General features: G+C 39.4%; 1 protein-coding gene across 20 annotated transcripts in view; it reads right to left on the bottom strand.

Moving 5' to 3' along the window:
• MARK3 (microtubule affinity regulating kinase 3) overlaps positions 1–13,756 on the bottom strand; it is a 61,623-nt gene that overhangs the window by 43,785 nt on the left and 4,082 nt on the right. For 12 of the 20 annotated variants that reach the window (XM_014871900.2, XM_088166549.1, XM_088166550.1 and 9 more), the window contains exons 2-3: positions 9,471–9,509; positions 4,949–5,140 (exon numbers count right to left, since the gene is read on the bottom strand). In XM_014871900.2, coding sequence (XP_014727386.1) covers positions 4,949–5,140; positions 9,471–9,509 — 231 coding nt within the window. The remainder of the gene's footprint in view (positions 1–4,948; positions 5,141–9,470; positions 9,510–13,756) is intronic. The other 8 variants (XM_088166556.1, XM_014871901.2, XM_088166551.1 and 5 more) reach the window with 1 other exon arrangement.

Genomic DNA, 13,756 nt, shown 5'->3' with positions numbered 1-13,756 from the left:
CAAAGAGGCAAGATGCTGCAACTCAGCTGATTCTAATACCTCACTGGTGCAAAGGCTTTTAACTCCACTTCAATTTTTGGCTCAAACAGTAGATGCTGCTCCTTCCCATGCCACAGCTCCCATTTCCCTGCATCACTTTGTGCTATCTTTGTCACCTCATTAACTTGGGGCTGGTGACATATGGAATACAGAATACCTTACATCAAAGCCAATTTATATCCCTACATTCAAGTGCAAAAACACAGCGATGGATTGTCACGATGGAGAGGGTAAGAGGGGAACAGCGTTCAACACTTGGGTGCATCACAGAATTACATAATGGATATGGTGTTTTTCTGAAACTGATATTCAAGACTTATTTTGAGCTCTTCTAGATGCAAGATACGACGAGACATGATTGAGAAGCCATCTAAGAATGCTTTTACTTTGGGGAGTGTTTTCTTCTAAGGCAAGCTACTGAAATTAAGGATCACTATTTCCCAAGGCAAAATTCCATTGCAAAACCTTGAGAAATCACTTCAAAAATACAAACGAGAGAGGAAAACATTAAGCAATAGGTATTTTTATATTAGCAGCTGTGTACCAAACCAAGAAAGATCTTTATCTCTACCTTTATGCCTGTTGTTAACTTTGTGACAATAGTTCAAAGTTATTAGCTTTCTGCAATCTCTTTTAATTCCATGCTGGATGTAGTGACCACTGCCTTTGCCAACAGCAGATAATATTATTTGAAAGTGACTTGGTGCCCCAAGACTACCCATAGCTGTTCACTTGGTAAGTGCATTCCACCCAGAAAAGGTTGCATTTGTGTTCTGGGCTGTACCATTCTGGCCAATCTTTAAAAGATGTAAACCCTTTCCAATCCACCAAGTCTTAAGATACCGTGTTACTGCAAAACTAGCTTACCTCAGTGTGCACTTGGTGCCAGATGACCAGAAAAGTCTCTGACACTGCCAAACAGATTCAGCCCTGGAGATACAGGGAAGGTATAGACCTCAGTTTTCCAAGACAGACTCTCAGGCTCGTTCAGTGCACTAATTATAGCCTTAAAGGCAAGGTGAATTTAGAGAATTCCTATCCACATGAACACTGAGAGTACAATGTGTTAACATGGACTGTGAGGGCTTGAACCCATCATCAGAACAGGGAACAACTTCAGGTGCCTTGATAAGGCCTCCAAATCACAGGCAAAGGCAGCCTGCCCTCAAGAATAGTTATGAGAACTCTGAGAAAGTTAAATGGAGAATTTTCTAAGTACAGTCAATAAAACATTAAATTGCCTTTCAAAGCAGAAACTTTGCTCTCTTTACATAAAGTGCATTTTGAATGGTTTCATGTACTGTGAGCTAGGGCCAGTGCTGGAAAAATGCAAGACCACCTACACTATTACACCACTGCCACGATACTATGTGTGAAATTGTTAATAGAGTTAAAACTGAGTTTGCTTTCACCAGTCACAATAACATAACTTAAAACATTCCTCCTACATGATTTGAATAAGCGAGTTAAAGAAATCAGAAGTTGGGACACTGAGCAAATTGGCCAAACTGCTACCATTCAGAATGTTTTCTCCCTCTTAAATTTAACTTTTTCCAAGAGAAAAACAGAAAGAAGATGACAATAGATTCCTTGGAGTCAGACTTAGATTCTGAAAGAATTCAGCCTCACCAGGAAACTTCAGCTTCCTTGCTATTAACTGAACATATCTTTAATGAAAAAAAGGGTCCATAATAATTTTGGCCACCTCAGTAATAGCAGAAAGTAATTTTATCTTTTAGATTCATTTTGGCAAGTACAGAAAACTTGCCAGAGGAAACACCCCTTGATAAAACTACAACAGAAAATACATGGATTGCAGTCAAAGAATTAAGAAAAGCAGATAGACAATGAAGACTTGTGGTTTCAAAAGGGCAGGCAGCCTACAAATAACACTTTCTTAGGCAGAGGATCAAGAAGGATGGTGTGCCCAAGCACCAGCTCTAATGCAGTGAATCTAATCTCTGGCCACACACTCCTTGCAAGACAATTCAACCCCCTCAAGTTAGGCTGATGTTCTGATCATCCCCTGAAGGGCTAAACATTTCTTCCTTTCTGTAATTTGAAGATGGGCTCTCATCATGTGTCCTGCAGACACTAAAATGGAAATGAAAAAGAGTCCTAGAACTTAGTCCAGTTGGAAACATGAAATCTTCATCTCAAGCAACAGGAAAATCCCCAGGGAAGGACTCTAGATGCAAGGAGATGAGCAACTACCCTGAAAGAATGCTTAAACAAACATCTCCTCCTCCCACAAAGTGACAGAAAAGTGCTGATCCGCTTTAGGATTTGGAAGCTCCTCAGCACAGAGGTATAAAAAAGGAATTGCCATAAAGTGAAACTGACATGGTCACTTGAAAGGACATTCAGAAAAGAGACACAGATAACAAGGAATAGAAAGTGGGGTTCAAATACAGCAAGAACACAGCAGAGAGGAAAACTCATTTAAGTGTAACTCCCAAAACTAAGCACTTAGTTTAGGTTTTGGTACATAAGATTAAAAAAAAAACAAACCAGGAACAAAGACAGGACAGGCAGCAGGAGCAAGTGTGTAAAGCAGGAAATCACAAATTCAGAAAGCTAAGTGCCATCTGGCTGAGGCCAGGCTGAGAATATGACCCTGGAATTCCTATGAGAAGTAGGTTTTTAAAGGAGAACGAAAAAAAAAAAAAAAACATTCTTGCAGCACAGGTTCCTAGCATCTACCAGGAACAAAACAGCAGAGCAGGGTTTAAAAATGAGAAGACAATTTTTTCCAATTCATCATAAAGTTCCTGAACTCAAAACTGGCAGGGAAAAAATCAAGGAAGCAGAATGTTTAAATGCAACATATTTTCCTACAGTTAATGTACCCTATGAAAACACAAGATATGACTACCTGGACTATTGAAAAGCCTCGTCTAGGAGGCTGCATGGAAATTTTCCAACTAGATAAGCTGAAAAGTGCACAGAGTCGTGGGGTTTTTTCCTAAAAAAGGTGCCTAAAGAGATATTAGGTTGGAAATAAATGAGTAAGAGTCTTTCAAGGATAAGATTTTGGGACCAATCTTGTTTAATATCTGTATCAGCGGCCTTGGCACAGGATGTCAGACCACAATGATTAAGTCTGTTACAGGAGTTAAGAGGCACCATCAAATACAATAGAAAACCAATTTAAACAACCTTGGAGATGAGTTAGCAATGAAACTGATTCAACATACAAGGTTGGTGCTGTTGCTGATCACAAGCAAAACACATCAATTTAACAGTCACGAGAAAGGTTAGCACAATCTTAAGATTGATCAGATAAATACTTCTGTATGGCCAAGGGTGAAGTAATGACATTGGGGAAATTGCTATCCAGAATATTGGATATAATTCTGGTCACAGACGTCTAAAATTATCAACATGGTACAGTTTTTCTAGCAATAAGACAAATTTTACTCATCTCCCTCTTAAAAAAAAAAAAGTTTTAAATATCTTGCAGATATTCCTATAAAATTAGCTTAATTGTTCCCTTCTAAGGAATAACACTAATTCCAATCAATGGTCACAACTCAGAAAGAATTTATTCTCTGAATTTATTGAACTATATCAGTTCTGTGAGAGTGGAAACTTAGTACTCCAACCTTTCCAAATTTAGCCAAAAATGTTACACTGTCCCCTTCATTTGTTGAAATTTCAAACAAAAATAATGAACCAGAGGTCAACACAGTTATCTGCAAGTAAAGGACAATGTACTTCACTTTTTGCAAAGTGTGACACATATCTACCTCCAAGTTCAACACCTATAATAATAACAAAGAAATACTAACCAAATACTTGCATATCCCATCTTACGGATCAGTAAAAAGAAGAGGAAACTAAAGTGGAAAGGAATTAACCAAGAACTTTCTCTACAAACAAGAACTGACTTTAACATCAGAAGACAAAAGGAACTGTCAGCCAAAAAAAAAAAAAAAATCCATCTCAAAAGCTCTGGCAAAACATGTCCCCTCTCTTCTTCCCTCCGTTCCTGCTACTGAACTCCATATTAGCTCAGAAAAGAGAAATTCCCTTAAAGCACTGCAGTCAGCAATACAGCTTCTGTAAAAGTCCTTGCTGGTATCAGCAAACATTTACTTCATCAAACAGGTTTGGTAAGAATAGGTCAGCAAGGTTCTTCTCCCTCTTTCAGTACTTCAGAGTCGCTTTTAATAAAAAAGCACCAAAAACCACCTTATTGTAACAAGCAGACAGGACTATAGCTACCAAATCAGAACCACCACTAAGTGCAAGTGATTAATTACATTGCAATGGCATGCAGAAACTAAATATGGAGCTGAGTTCAACTCCAAGAAGAGATGCTAGAGAAAGCTTATCTATCCTACACACATAGAGCAAACTGTCACTGGCACATAGACTATCTCTGAACAAACTGAATCATCTTCCCAAAGCCACCCAACACTGCAGACACCCTGGGATGATCCACTCTGGGATTCCTGGGAAATACATTGCTTTGGCAAGAAAATACTGCATTTGGGCTACTTGGAACATAATTAAGACAACATTTAGCTCTCATGCCCAACTTCGCCTCCAATACAGCCCTGCAGTGTAGAGAAACTAAGAGGCAGTCTTTCCAACAAGCTTATTTAGTTGCTGTATATTGATCTGCTTTTTGAAAATGGAGGATTTATCCAAGAATATTAGTAGCAAAATTTAACATAATTCAGCTGGACAGAGACCTGTCAAAAATACAAGTTTAAGAAACCATTTTCAAGAGAAATTGTTTTGTAATAATTACTAAAAAAAATAGTTTTCAATTTCTGCTTTTTTCTACATCAGTGGCAATAACTCTAGTAAAATGTGCTCTATCTTCACTTAGATGATGCTATTCCAAGAGAACCTTCACACCTACAGCAACTCACTGCTGTTTACACCCATACCACTTTACCTCTCTGCCAGTTAGGATGTGCCTTGCCAGTTTCACTTTTGCAAAATTCCCCTTTCCAATGGTTTTAAGGAGTCTGTAATTTCCAATGTGCGGCTGCTCATCGGCACAGGAGGCTATGGAGTTCCTGCAGCGAGCTCCAGAGCGCCCAGTTCGAGAGGAAACTTCCTGCCGTCCATCTCCATGGGACGTGTGCTGCAACAAAAACATACACGGGTAAGGCTGAGGAATAAAGACAAAGCACACCAATGATGACAAGCACACAACATTCAAAAACGTCAGCAATGCCTTTGAAGAAACCTTCAAAGGATCCAAACTTCATGTTCACACTGAACTTTGCTCTGATGGGGGCAATAAAGTGGTGCCCAGTTCACAACACAATATTCACCTCATCACCTGCTAAAGCCAGTGGAACATCACCTGCACTGCAGCAACAGCTGAGCACTTCTAAGTAACTTACATGGACTGCCAGATCACGTACAAAATATGGAGGTGTTTGATATTATTTCCCATTTGCATTACTGTGCTTAATTAGTGCATGAAAGCCTTTGGAAAGGAAACATGAATACAGATTTTCCAGGAGCACAAACTGTTAACAGTTACTGGACAACTTACATTAATAAAATAATAAAAGGGTTTTTTTCCTTGTGGTACTAAACTTGTGTTCCTACAGATCCACATGACTGAAAATACCCAGGATGACCTGGAGAAAAATGGAAGAAATCTTATCTAATGTACTGAAACCTTGAATATTGATAGCCAGTTACAGAGATCTGAGACACTGTCTGCAATCTTTCAAGTTCCTTTCACTCTCATTTCACTGAACAGCTACTAATTGCAAAAAGGAATGGTTATATATTATCTATAACAGTCTTTACTCATTAGATCACATGGTCAAGATAAAGGTATTTTTTCATTTCCTGACGGCCTGTTTATGAAAGAGCAGGTGCCCTATTATGTTCCTAAGTTATGGTTGAGATCCATACACCAACTACACTAATTAAAATATTAGCTGGAAATGATTAGGGGCCTCCAAATGCAGAGCAAACATCCGGCTCCACCAAAGATGACACATTAGATTCACAGTCATCCCAGAAACCCCAGATCTTGCTCTTCTACTACTACTCCTCTTTCTGAAACCCATTGAGGGCAACAATGAAACTGGCATACAGCAACATTCAGTCTGAAAATCACTGTACCGTGAGGATGAGATCATACTTCAAGAGTAACAACCATGGTACAGGCACAAATGAACAAATCCATGCTTGCATGACACTTGGCAAGTTTCACTTGCCTGATGTAACCTTGTGACCAAATACTCTGACATCTTAGGTTCCTCGATTTGTTAATTTGAGTGCAACAGCTGTGATCAAATTATCTTTAAAACCACATTAAGTTAATTTTAAAAAATGCTACTGCTAGGAGTCTATGGCAACTGGAAAATGGTTTCAATAGTTACTATTTTAAAAAACACACAATGTTTTAGTATCAATCTGGCTTTAGATTCTCCTTACTGCCTGGCTACTGCATTGCCCCAAGATTTGCACTTCCCATAGAGGTACTTAATTTCTCTGATAGCAATACCCTTTCACTTTAGTAAGTGATATGAAGTGATATGTATATTGAGCTCCCTAAACAGGCTGCTGTACAAGTGATTGAAGACAAGGAAACATGTCCTGTACTTCTGTTGAGAACCCTCCTCTATTTTTCCAACATTTTTTGTGGGGTTCATGATAGACATGAACCTACCATACCAGGAGTAGGTGCAGCAGGACTAAGCACAGAGGTTTCATCTTCTGTTCAACACCCCACTGATTTCAAAGGGGCAGAACTAACCCTCTTTGCAGAAGACCTGCAGAAGATCTGTACCTGACCACCCAACCCTGATTTACTGATTCTCATTCCTGGATCCTTACATGCATGATCACATTTGGCTGAAGTGAAATGCAAAGTTTCCTTTCATGCAGAATATCAAGTGTTCCTGATGAGTGGCCCATCCTGCCCTATTTCATAGTTTAGCAATTTTATCACAGTTTTCAGGAGCAAGGGTACACGTTTTTTTCCAAACCACTAAGAACTGGCACAAGAACAAGAAGCACACTCATAACAATATCTAGTAAAAATTCAAGGCTTGATAATAATTCAGTGTTCTCTAATATCTTGAGACCTACAACAACTGGATAAGTGTTTATCAATCAGTACTTCTCAAGGAGAGGAAGGACGAGCAGTCAACACCTGAAGGAACTACTAAAGACAGTGAAATCCTATATTAACCATTTCAGTATTTTGCATGTCCTTAATGTCAGGCTGGTGCTGATTTTTCAGGCCATCTTAGCCACCCCTGTGTACTGGCACAGTATTTCTGTATTTCCCTAAACTTTGACTTCTAACAAACCTTGCAACACACAATGCAGAGAACAACTCTGTCAGCTCCTTTCATACCTTTTAGTGTCAAATTATTCAGACCAGCTAGAAAAAAGCAGCAACTGCTGATGCTAGATGCTAACATCCTCCTACATTGCTACCCCTGGTGATCAGGGACCAGGATGTTCTGTACAGAGCCATGAGGAAATTTCTTGGATATATTAAAGGAAAGTTCATTTGAGTTCAAGTACAGCATCCCAGGAATACAACTGTTCTACTTACACTGCACTTCACTGAGTTGATAACTTTCCTAGGAAAAAGAAGTGTATCAAACTATTTAAACTACAGCCCTTCCACACCTGGGCACTTGGCACAAGCCGGCTTCAGCAGGAGCCAGACTGCCTCCCAGCAGGGCTTGTTAGCTTAGGCTCTCCAGCAGATAGATTCAACAACTTGAATTCAACAGCTTTTGAACCACCTAGCTGACTCTGAAAACACAGTAGTTGTGCTGCCTTGTGCTTGAACTAAAACACTATTAGTCCTGAGCTAGCCTAAGAAGAAGCTGAGATGTGGGCATCAGGTACAACATATTCCCAAGCCAGACCACAGGTTAGTCAAAATTTATCTAACTTGTAACCTACTTCACATAAGCACCATCAGGTAAAAGAAAGATTCTGTTTTACTAACAAACTCTATTCCACATAGTAAACCACCCAGTTATGTGTCTTGAGAGTTTCACTGACCTCTTGTTGAGAAATGACTAATTGTGTCCTACAATTTTTTTCACACTTCCTAGCTTTGCATTTAAAGGGTGGAATTAAAAGCTGCGAACTCATTTGGACTAAGGCTGATAAACTGAACACAATCTCCTTGTATGGAGGTTTGCATTTCCACCCCAACCCAGATTATTTCTTTTCAAGAATATGATCTTTTTCAGCTGTGGGTTTTAAGTATCAAGCTGTGCGTTCCTAAGCAGTTCAGCTCTCTCCAACTGATTTGCTCAAAGCCATGTTTCACTCTGAAGAAATTCAGCCATTTACAACCATATCTAATTTGGACTATATTCCACTTTACATAAATAAATCTATCAGCAAGTCCTTCTTCTGTCAGTTACATTATTATACTGAACAAACAGCAAGCTTTCTAAAAACCACAGAAAACAGATTGTCCATTTCAACATGGATTTTCTTTTGCATATGGAAATGAAGAGCATAAACTCAAAACTGAGTGAAACTGTTTCTCCCAACCTAGTCATTTTCAAGAAGCCATGACAGGCAGATGGAAAGCTAAATGGTGTAGGCAAAAAGTAAAATATAGGTGGTCCAATAAAAGCTCAAATCATGCATTGGTTTGTATAGCATCTGGCTCAAGTACATCCCAGGGCAGTTTCCTCAGCAAAGAGATTAACAGTGCCAATCTCAGCCCAGAGAAATGGCAACAGCATCCCCTGCTCTCCAAATCAAGATACAGGTCATTTGTCTTTTCCCTCGAATCTGCAGATTTTGCCTCCTTCACTACGCTGACCCCCCCTAAACTCTGTTCAATTTCAGGCTTCTTTTCCAGGTCCACATTTATATGGTTTCAATAAGATATGGGGTTTGTCTTAAAAACATAAGATTCAAAATTGGCCTGTGTTTATCTGTTATAAGTTTCCATACATTGTGGTAGGTGAGCTGTATTTCCTGGAGGTGTTTTCTGTAAGAATAACACTTGCTAATGAACTCACCATGGCTGAATGATTCCCAAAATACCTCTCATCATGTAAAGACCATTACACTGTAGAGGGAAACTGAGGCAAGGAGATTGGGTGCTTTGTGCAACTTCAGTTTTGCCAGCCACCACCTCTTTTAAAAGAAAAGTCTCTTGAAATCCACTCATGAAAATAAAGCACTTTCTTCCATATCTCGGCATGCGTCAGGTTGCATTTGAAATATCTTTTAAATTTCTTTTTTTGCACCATCCATTTTCAAGCTAACAAGACAACCTTTGTCATTAAAAAAAACCCCAAAACAAAACATTCTCCTCCTCCCCTCAGCCCCACCCTATTATTACTCAACCCAGAAGGAAATGAAGTAAAACATCTCCATTTGTGAGAGACCTTACTGCAAGGGAGGGACTGAACTCAAGACCAACTATATTTGGAACACAACACAAAACCCACCTTTTCGCAAAAGCCTTCCCCCAATGATGAGCCGACATCCTTTCATAGCCAGATAATGATTAGCATGAAGAGAAAGAAAAAAGAAAAGGAAAAAAAGTAAAAAGCAAATGAAGTATGAGGGTGTCAATAACTGAAATCTTTTTGGTAGATGTTAAGTTTTATCCGGTATCTGTATGGTTTCAGATATCTTAACATTCAGAGCATTAGATACACACAGAACAGGGGGTGACTAGCATCAAAGTTCTTGAAGTGCTTAAGATGCCAAAAGCTGAGGAAAAACCTGAAAGAAACAGAATCTGATATCCATTCGAAGAGCTGAAAATCAGTAAGAAATCAGAATGTCCAAGACCTGCAAAAATCCATGTTTAATTACAGAAAATAGGAAACTGTTTCTGAAACAGGGGAGGGGGACAAATAGCATCAACTTTTAAAAAGTATTTATTTAATTACATAGTGAGAACTAGCTTATCATCAGCAAAAACGAACTAATAAAATTTAATCTTACTGAAGTCTCCAGGAATGTTTATTACCTTAGCTGTTACCTCACCTCTGCATGAAGTACTATGAAGTGATATTATAGAATTTCTTGGAAAGCTGTCAGACCAGCAACAATCATGACAGAATCATATCTTTCAGATTTTTTAACTGTAATGTGAAATTGTACTTAAAGCCTACACCTTACAATGCTAATAATGTAAGTATTCCAGGACACGAACATTTGAGACACTAAATTGCTTCACCTTAACCTGGGCACACAATATATAAATACGTGATAATTTCTGCCTGTGCACTTCCCACTAGCACTCTCATACACAGAAAAAACTTAACAGGAAACATACCATAGTTGGTTTTTAAAAAAAAAAACAAACTTCAAAAATATTTTAAATCAAACATGCAAAGACAAAATTTCACTGCAGCCCTTCCCAACGTGTTGTATTGTATTTCCCATTCTCCTTAACATCTTTAAGAGCACACAGGCTGCTGAGTACTACTCAGTGTAAGAGCAAAAAGGTAGCCCTAAGGATATGCACAGTAGCATCTTACTGAGCACAGATATCCCTGAAACAGCACAGCAGGGCATCCTGCAACTGCTGACGAAGGAACTCTACTGGAAAGCCAAAACAGAGACTTATGCTTCTGGCAGCCACCGAAAGGTGTCACAGCAAATGCTCAATCACAATTGTTTATATACCAGTTACTGCTCTGGGATTCCCTAAATAATCATGTATTATAAAATATTATATTATTTTCCCAGATTATAAAACAAGGAATGCATCAGGTGAAGATGTCCTGTACCTGTCCTGATTTTACTTCCCTCCTACCAGTGACAAATCAAGATATGGAGTGAGGTGGGTTTTGTCAGTCCCAGTATGCATATGTTGATGTTTGCATAACCAATTATTTGGTTCCAACACATATAATTAAAAGGCAATTTTTAGACTAGCTTGCTCCATAATCAATCTTAAGGGTAAACAGTCACAGCTTCCATCTCACAAAATTGTAAAGGGTCTCCCACAAAGAAAAATGCTATCCACCTAAAGTGGCACTGAAGCTATCAACCCATGAGGGCAGATTTATTCACTGATGTGGGCTACAGTCCAACCATTATGGATGTTGTGATCAAGTGGAACAACTGAAAGCGTCAGAATTCATCACAAGCAGAGACAAGAAGACCCTCTAGAAATATAATATAGATGTTAAGGGAGAGAAAATACTAACTGAGATGCTTCCATTGTCAACAGGGGAAGATTTCACTGTGCAGTTCTCAGGCTGCCATAGTGTTCATTCATGTAATTGGTATGACATTCATGAAAACGAGTGGCTATTTTAATTAGGTCAGATCTGTGAAACCACCGGATTAAAGGGGGAACCTGAAGAGTAAACAGCCTTTAGCACATGGAACCTCTACCTCTGACACACATTCCTAATTCCTCCACACCTCAGTGGGGAAGGTAAAATAAAATAAAAAAAACAGGAGTAACACTCAGGACACGGCAGATCCAGCCCAAAGTGAGCACAGCAATGCAACGCCCTACACTGGGCAGCCTAACAGAGGTGGACAGCAGGGACACAGGACACTTTCACCTGGCAGAGGGAACACTGCTACCCAAAGCAACACTTGCACACTCCTAATTCTGGCTACTGACCAGCAGTGGGAATTGCTAGTGACAAGAGCAGCATTCTGAAGACCAGAGTGGGAAAGTGCTGACAGCAAAGCACTAATAGTCCTCAGCAAGGGAAGGATGCTCCCCCCACAGACATACAGGGTCTGGCTGAAGAGTCCTCCCATGTAAAACCACTACAGTCTCTGCAATGTGTTCGGCAGTATTTGGTTCATGGTCTATACAGCATATGAAAGAGAGTGAATCTGTAATTCCATGATTAGCACTGAACAACACAACAGTGAAGAAATCCTGCTTATATAATCAAAAAGATAAGTCTGGTGCCGGTTAGAAAAGCTCTTTAAAAGCTCTTTTGTTGCTTCACATTATCAAGATCTGACATTCATCATATCTTTCCAGCCAAAGTTCCTTTACTGCTGATTAAAATGGATATTTATTGACATCAGCCTGGGGAATAATAGCTAAAGAGCCAACCATATTCTATTCTTCTTCAACAATACTGCCAACTAAGTTGTTTCCAGAATCATCACTGTCAGTAATTACATGCTAAACAAAAAAGAAAAAAACCCAACCACCTCACAGTTGGTTTTCAAAAACCACATTCAGCTTGCAGATAGAAAACTTTGCTTAGTCTTTAACCCTGCAGGAACAAATTTTATTTGAAAGTCAATTTCTGTTTATATGTATATATACATATATAAATATATATAGAGAGAGAGAGCTCAGCAACTTGCTGCTTTATGGGGCAATAATTCCTCTTAACACAAGGGTTTCATCCTTACCATAGGTGTACTCAGTATCTTTCAGGTTTATATTTTAAGAGCAGTACACACCTATTTATCATATGTTCTAAAGAATTTTAGTGGCAGATGATCTCCACACTAAGCAGAGCCAACCTCGATATGCCATGAGCCTAAAAAAAAAGTGACCTCCATTTTTGATCTGGCTGACACCCATGAGGCAGCATTACTTGACTGAGGAGAAGAGGAAGTTGCAGACACATGCTACTTATATATCATATGAAATGGAGATCAGGAGAGACAAATGCCTCCACTCTTTGAATTCCTTTGACTTGAGTCACCTGAGACATGTTGTCAACAGGAACTGTCCGCTTACATCAACATGAATATATCTTTTGGTTAGAACTAAAATGGAGAATCAAGCAGGTAAGGATACCAGGTGAGTGGGTAACAAAAGCTAGGAAGAAGTCTATAAAGTTCAGTGTACTAAATACTGTATGTCCTCTCATTTATCTTCTTTCAGCAATTCCTGCAGTTGTGTTCTGTTTTTCAGACTGCTACTTCTAAGGCCACAACACACCTCACGTTTGGTGGTGCTAACGAATTTAGTCTAACTAAATGTAACATTTTCTGGAGTAAAGTCTTGCAACCTGAGTTATTGAAATAATGTAAAAAAGGGGGGGGAAAAAGTTTATTTCCAGGAACAAAACATCCCAAATTACACTGCTGTAACTATGTATCTCTGTTTGTAGTTGTGGCACAACTCAAGTTACCCTAGCCCTAGGGTGCTGTGCTACAACTGGCTTAACTCAAACCAAAACAAAAACACTAGGAAGCATTTCTAACCCTCCCAACCTGAACTGGACATTCCGTTTGCAGCCACAGAATGGGGATAACTCCACTTTTCTTAAGGGTTTATACCAGTCAGATCAGAGCTGACCAGACTCGTCACACACCCCACGATAATTAGTGCTGGCACAAACGGCGGGTGGGAAGAGGCACCCGAGGCTGATGCCCCCAGCACCCTCCCATCAGTGCGAGCTGACTGAAACCAACTGATTAAACACCACAGCACAGGCTGTTCAGCAAAGCTAGGAATTAAATGTCTCACTGCAAAAATGTGAAAATACTAGCAGCTGGGGACTCGCAATGTCATGCAGCCTCACCAGGTATTTTCTGAGTGCACAGTACCAGGCCTATCAGGCATCAGCATTTTTTTCTGCTCTGGGGAATTCTGCAACTAAAAAATAGATCCCAGGTGAATTCCTAAAATATTTTTTATTTCTAGTTATTTTGCCACCTTCACCCAATTTAATTCAAAGCAGAGCATTTATTACAACTGGTGAAAAATACAGAATAGTGTAGATGGTCCTGTAGAAGAAAATCTGTCAGAATTCTTGGCCACAGGAACGCTTCCCTCCTC

This window comes from Sturnus vulgaris, chromosome 6 (assembly GCF_052056855.1).
Source record: "Sturnus vulgaris isolate bStuVul1 chromosome 6, bStuVul1.hap1, whole genome shotgun sequence".
NCBI classification, from domain to species: domain Eukaryota; kingdom Metazoa; phylum Chordata; class Aves; order Passeriformes; family Sturnidae; genus Sturnus; species Sturnus vulgaris.
This window is presented reverse-complemented; position numbering and strand designations above follow the sequence as displayed.